Raw genomic sequence first — 6,944 nt, forward strand, 5'->3', positions numbered from 1 at the left:
CTGCAATGGAGCTTTAAGAGAGCCACTGCCACCAGGACAGTGAACTGGTCTCGCAGTGCAGCCGACCTAAGCTCTAAAAGCTCCTCAGGCTTTCCTGCCAGCTTGTATGGAGGTCTTTCTCGCAGATGTTAGCCACAGAACGAGAGAAGCTGCCATGGCGCAGAAGACGCAGAAGGGTTTGTGATGTGCACAGTCTGACCTTCTAATGCCTTCGTCATAATGTATTAGGAAATTATTAGTCTTTAGTTTTTGCCAATTTTCCACTCAAACCTTCACATGATATATGGGCATGCTCCGAGTGTTTTTCTTTTTCTTCAGCAGTTCAGTTTTGTGGTGTGGGAAATTCCATTCACAGAATACCAAAAACAAGTTTATGACAACACACAAGCATGCACATTTCCACTTGTCGAAAAAGAAAACAGTAAAATAAACACGCGGACCCAAGTCCTTCGGTCTTTACTTTCTTTAAGACTGGCTGCCAAGATCTCCACAGAGAACCAAGGAGATCGAAGCCGTGAACGCCACGCTTCCCGGCACCAACAGACGGTCATGGGACCCGGAGGCCCGAAGCCAGCTGGCCGGAGGAAGCGTCTTTGATGTGTGACGCCCGGAGGGAGACGCCTGCTACAAGCAGACTCTCACACACAGACGGGAGGAAATGTAAAAACATTGTGTCTTTCCACTGCAGTGCGGACTTATTTATAACTGAGCGTACCAGCTAGTAAAAATGTGTTTTGAAATCGCTAACTATGGCTTTTACCACTTAATTTAGAGTATTTTAGGATTCCCCACAAGGCGTTTCAGGAATAATAAGATGACAAGATGACAATACTAATACGGCTTCTGAGCCAAGTAGACTTCCTAAACTTTAAACATTGTATTTTTATTGTGATGGAAAGTGAAAAGCAATAAGTGTACTACTCTGTGCGTTCTGGAGAATTTTCTTAATTATAATTTTTCTAAAATTATCTTTTAATCCCTCTTGTTATGAAGTAGAGACTGACCACGAAGACCTGAGCAGGTTGAGTAACAGGTGGATACAGGAAGTGACCACCTTTACATGATTTACATGACGTAAAATATATTGCACAGGCTCTAGGACCGCGGGAGGAGCTGGATGAAAGACAAAGTCAGCGAAACTCCATCATCTCAAAGTTGAGAACTTGTCTCAAACCTGCTCTGTATGTCACTCTTGTCCCAGCTCTGGTACTCAATGAATGCACCTCTACTCTTCTTCAGGAGATTCATGTGCGATCCATTTATTTCTTGAATCATTCTAGTCGAGTTGCATCACGCTGATGAAATGCAGTGCTCGTCAAGATGAAGCAAAACAAACACATCTGCAATTCAGAACAGCATCGGGCCGCCTTCTGAGCACAGTCTCACGCCTCCTGCGCCGTCACTCAGCATGAGGCGGAGGAGCGCCGTCCGGAGGAGGATGCTCTGCCTCTGGCTGCTGCTCATCGGATTCGCCCTGGTTGCGCTGGCGCTCTCGGATCTCTTTAATCGGGACAGCGACCGCAATCTTCACAAACCCGGCCCTCCCCTTCAGCCCCTCCAGCGGATCCCCAGTCCTCTGCATCTAGAGGTCATCGTGGACTCCCACGACCCTGCTTTGGAGCTAGGCGCCGATTTGACTCCTCTGAAATCTCTGCAAGAAGACCAGCTGTTATTCGTCCCATCCATACATGGCACCAAGAGCTCACCACAGAAAAAGCGGAGTTACAAGATGCTCCTTCCCGGAGCAAGTAAAGATACCACCGTACGCGGGCCACCTACGCACGGTGAAATGGGGAAAGCAGTGCGCCTTCATCTGGAGGGTTTGGAGAGGGATATGGAGCTCAGGGCTTTGCAGCAGTACGGTTTCAATGAGGTAGTGAGCGAAAGGATTTCTCTGCATCGCAGGCTGCCAGAGGCGCGCCATCCAAAGTGAGTGAACAAAGCGCACGATTGAAAATATAAACCAAAAGTTATCCCATACTGGAGTGTTAGTGTTAAAAGTTAGTGTAGTTGTTACTGCTTTCACAATTTGTCCCCCTCCCATCAAACAGGTGTTTGGGGGTGGAACACATCGAGTCTCTGCCATCGGCCAGTGTTGTTATCTGTTTTAATGACGAGGCTTGGTCCACTCTCCTACGCACAGTACACAGCGTCCTTGACACTGCACCTAAACAGTATCTGCAGGAGGTCCTGCTGGTGGACGACCTAAGTCAACAGGGTGAACATATCCATCCATCCATCCATCCATCCATCCATCCATCCATCCATCCATCCATCCATTCAGTGTGCTGACAGCTTGTTCCGCCTTTTCTCTGTGCTCCTCCTAGGCCACCTGAAGACTGGGCTGAGCGAGTACGTGTCTCATCTGGATGGAGTGCGTTTGATTCGCAGCACCAAACGCCTCGGGGTTGGAGGTTGCCGGACATTAGGTGCTGCCAGGGCTGTTGGGGAGGTGGTGGTGTTCATGGACTCCCACTGTGAATGCCAAAAGGGCTGGCTGGAACCGCTGTTGGAGAGAATAGCCCTGGACAGGTACTTTTTTTAATTATTCCAATTAAAAATCAATTTTGATATTTTACGGTGAGAAAGCTCCTGTTAGTATGCTGCATACTGACAGTATTCCAAATGCAAGTTCTTAAATGGCTGACATGTCAAAATATAAACAGGTACTGTGCCAGATTTTTGTACTTTCTCTAATGAGTTCAGCCTTTGGACAGAAACACTTGTGAGGAGTGAGGAGATGAAGGGTTCAGACTTATCATTCGCCCTTACTCATTAGCAAAGCAGGGCGATGCATGAGGTGTATGTGTGTGTATCGAGCACTGAGCTCCCATGATTTGGCTCTCGTCTAATGTCTCAGGCTGCCTGCAGCGTGGCTCTAATTAGACTAGGTAATTAGGCTGAGGGCTCAGGCTTGGAATCTGCAACCATTCGGCTCTCTCAGCCACATGTTTGACCCCTCTCCCATTTTTTTCTCAATTCCCCTTTTGATCTTTTCATTTCCTTAAAGCATCACACCACACATGGTCATTTGGCATGGATATTTCAAACAGCACACATGGGGAGCCAAAACATTCCCCGACAAAGGACAGTACATGTTTCTGAACTTTCTGTGACACAGCCGGCGTTTGCAATTACAAACACATGCATACTGAAAGGAAAACGCAGTGTCTATTTTACCTAGATGTGCACAGATTAGTAAATGTAAATGTAGTCAAGCAGTTATTAGCTATAACTTGACTAGTAATGGCATGCTTTACATCCAAAGCAGTCTCACTCACCACACTTAATAAATGCAAATAAAAAGAGCTGCTGAGATCCAGAATGTGGTGTCTTCTTAGGACCAGAGTGGTGTCCCCCATCATGGATGTGATAGACTGGCAGACCTTTCGGTACAATGCCACCCAGTGGCCAGTTAGGGGGGTGTTCGACTGGAGACTTGACTTCTTTTGGGAATCAATTCCAGAGTTGCAAGACAAAGAACCAGAGATGGCTGTCCAACCTCTGCAGTAAGTGTACAACTGTTAAGGGGTGCAAGTTAGATTTAATGAGTTCTTATTTGCGTGATAACAATGCTAAATGAACCATATTAAGAAAGACGGATCAGATATAATTTTACACGGTATGTGTAAGTGCATAACTGACCTTTGCATTTGAAAAATCTAGAAAATATGACAAATTAGAATACAGAAATATAAAAACTGAGGACCATACATGTGGATCTGTTTGTCCTTGTGTTGCAAACCCAGACTTTAACACCCTGAAGTCCATTATGTCACTCTACTCTAGAGATACCAACACATCCGTGCAGTTCTTTTTAAAAAAAAATGATGCTGGTTCTGATTGTGACAGGAGCCCAGCGTTAGGAGGTGGAGTTGTGGCTATCGACCGACATTTCTTCCAGAGCGTGGGAACCTATGACCCTGGGATGGTGCTATGGGGTGCAGAGCAAATTGAGCTGTCAATCCGGGTAAAGGAAAACTCATTTGATGTCAACTTTCCTGCTAAATCCTCCAGTGCACATACACACACCAGACAGAGAGATGACAGACTGCGTTTGCTTTTTATTTTAAGCCATGTAAGGTATTTTAGCGATACTTCGCCTGAGTGATTTGGTTGCCTTCTGTTAGTGCTTTAGGAATGCTGTGCTGTGAGATGATGCCTTTTGCAAATGGAAATTTCAGCTTGGATAGTGGTCTGGGAATGTCCTGGCCCACTGATGAATGTACGAGTGTGACAGCAAAAATGTTATAAATCAACTTGTCTGCCTGGGATGACCATTAAAATATGAAACAATATGACTAACAAACAGGGAATTAAAAAAAAAGAAACACAGAAAACAATTATAATCTTTATTACTGAAATACTTTAACATTCTTATAGGTGTGGTCATGCGGCGGCTCCATGGAGGTGGTACCTTGCTCCCGCGTGGGCCACCTCATTCGCCACCACCTGCCGTATCGCTTCCCAGATCAGGACTTGCTTCAGAGGAACAAGATCCGGATTGCTGAAACCTGGATGGACACGTACAAGAAAATCTACTACAGAAGGGACACGCTTGCTCATTTCATCAGACAGGTGTTTGTGTGTATGTGTGTGTGCGTGTGTGAGTCAACACATCTGGTCAAGAGATTGTCTGGTGAGTGTGCACCACAGACAGAAAAATGAAACTTTCTTTCTTTGTCCAGTCCGAAAGCCCGAACATCACGGAGCGTCTGCGGCTGAAGAGGAGTCTGGGCTGTAGGAACTTTCACTGGTTCCTAACTACAGTCTACCCACAGCTTTATATCCCCCAGGACAGAACTGCACTGTCAGGAGAGGTATCACAAGCTCTCACATGCTCATACATGCACACGAATATATGAACAAGTTGTGTATGGATGGACTGTGAGGCATCATGTCTGTATCTGCTTGCAGCTGTACAGTGTTGGTACTGGCAGATGTGCAGACTATCCCCAAGGTCGGGGACTGCAGAGTGGGGCTATGGATGTGGCACCATGCACTGGGACAGGTAGCCAGGTAACCATGATTACAGATTACTTGATGATGAACAACAGATAAGTGAGACATCAGTGAAGCTGATCTCTTGCTGTTGTAGCACTGTGATCTAAACTCTGAGGGTGAAGTGCGATGGGGTCCCACGGGGACTTTGTGTTTGGATACTGAGGGAGAGAGGGCGGTCCTCTCTCCTTGCACCAGCCACCGACCGACCCCCGGCAGACTCCAGTGGAAATTCATAAAGGCAAGATGAAGAATTGAGTGACAGACAGTTTTTTATGACTACCCGGGGCATTTAGCTGACTCTCTGCATATGTTTTCCACTTTTCCACAGCTGAGCGGCCAGCTCGTTCACCAACTGTCTCAGTTATGTCTGGAGGCTGTAAAAGAGGAAGGCGACAACAAGCGCAGCACAGGAGGTCTCTTCCTGCGCCAGTGCACCCACCACCCCAGACAACAGTGGCACTTTGAACAACTAGTGGCTCCCAAAGGTGCCTGATAGAGGGACTAGCATTAACAAGATATAAATCCCAGGCAAATCTATCATCATATCACATATTTGTAGTGTCATACATATTACACACACACACACACACGTGTATTTTGCAACTTTTTGCTCCTGTTTTAAGGTTTGCAATTATCATTACCTGTATTAACTAATGAAAATGTCAGTTTCAGTACCTGTTGTCTTTATGAATATTTCATCATATACATTATTATAAAAACTGTATATTAAATTATTTTTTGCGTCAGTAAATGGTTCCATGAATTTGTGATCTGGTTGTGTACATTTCTAAAATATTTTAACAGCAGACAAAACGCCACTACAGCTCTGAATTCAGGACAGGGTCTCGACAGTTTTGCCATTATGCCGGCCTTCACGTACACCGAATCTAAGCTAAAACTACAAAGAGTTTATTTTCTTATATCAGGAAGAGCAGAGGTGTTATGATAACATTAAAATGGCTGCATCTTGTTGAAGTGTCCAAACTGCTGAAAGAGTGTGCGCAGCATGCACAGTGTCTGGATATTATATATCAACAGTCAACAGCAGAGGGAGCCATAAGCCTTCAAAATCATTTCTAAAAGCCAAACTCCTTATTTTGTTAAACACAAATAGCACCCCCCCCCCCCCCCCCCCCCCCCCCCCCCCTCCATGCTAGTCATTTATTATAATATATATAACATGTTCTTTTATGCATTTCTGTCATTAGGGCTAACCTAATGGATGTGACAGTGATGTCCATCCGTCTGAGAGAAGTGGATTTGCTCTACAATAGGCAAATTTGGTTTTGTTTCCAGGTATTAACTCACAGTCTGATAAACCAGAGTGAAGATTTTATTTAGGCCATGGAGCTTAAGAATAGGATGGACTCTAAACCGGTTCTCAGTGTCTCTCTCTTGGCCTCAAGGCAATGACTTCTAATAACCCCCGATACTCAGCCTCAGAATAATGCTCTTCTTAACCCATGGTCCACTTAGCCCAGTGAACTTCACAGCACCTACTGAGTAAGAAAATAAATAAAATCATATGGTAACCTCTTAGTATGTCTTCTTTAGTTATGCACCTACTGAGCTGTTGCAAAGGAAGTGCAACATATTTCTGCTGCAGTGGGTTTTCGGAGATGGGCTAGGGCTATAGTGTGGAAGCTGTTTGCTTCTCTACAGCTGCTGTTGATCCAAAATGGTCAAACATGCATGGCTGTATTTACTTCCCATAAAAAAAAATACAAAAAAATAATAATATGTGTGCTTTCTATAGCTGTTGTGCTTACACTTTAGCATACATCTATATATTTTTTTGTATTTTAAAATGATCATTATCCGTCTATCGATCTAGCCAATAATATTTTTTAAATGTTATTATTTAATTGTTTTGTTTTTGTGAAGCAGTGGTTAGCCCAGTCCATTGGCTGCAAGAAGGTCCTGGGTTCGAGTCCAGTCTG

General features: G+C 44.7%; 1 protein-coding gene across 1 annotated transcript; it reads left to right on the forward strand.

Moving 5' to 3' along the window:
• The first annotated feature begins 933 nt into the window (after nucleotides 1-933).
• LOC100703000 (polypeptide N-acetylgalactosaminyltransferase 15) lies at nucleotides 934-5,840 on the forward strand. The gene is made up of 10 exons (XM_003448896.5): nucleotides 934-1,929; nucleotides 2,052-2,218; nucleotides 2,328-2,532; nucleotides 3,342-3,509; nucleotides 3,853-3,970; nucleotides 4,384-4,578; nucleotides 4,689-4,820; nucleotides 4,918-5,019; nucleotides 5,099-5,242; nucleotides 5,333-5,840. The coding sequence occupies exons 1-10, from the start codon at nucleotides 1,409-1,411 to the stop codon at nucleotides 5,495-5,497; spliced, it is 1,917 nt and encodes a 638-aa protein (XP_003448944.2). The 5' UTR covers nucleotides 934-1,408; the 3' UTR covers nucleotides 5,498-5,840.
• The last annotated feature ends 1,104 nt before the right edge of the window (nucleotides 5,841-6,944 follow it).

This window comes from Oreochromis niloticus, linkage group LG22 (assembly GCF_001858045.2).
Source record: "Oreochromis niloticus isolate F11D_XX linkage group LG22, O_niloticus_UMD_NMBU, whole genome shotgun sequence".
Lineage (NCBI taxonomy): Eukaryota > Metazoa > Chordata > Actinopteri > Cichliformes > Cichlidae > Oreochromis > Oreochromis niloticus.

Coding starts and splice junctions, on each gene's coding strand:
- LOC100703000 (XM_003448896.5), top strand. CDS start 1,409: ATGAGGCGGAGGAGCGCCGTCCGGAGGAGGATGCTCTGCCTCTGGCTG. Junction 3,510..3,852: donor ATGGCTGTCCAACCTCTGCA/GTAAGTGTACAA, acceptor TGATTGTGACAG/GAGCCCAGCGTTAGGAGGTG. Junction 3,971..4,383: donor AAATTGAGCTGTCAATCCGG/GTAAAGGAAAAC, acceptor ACATTCTTATAG/GTGTGGTCATGCGGCGGCTC.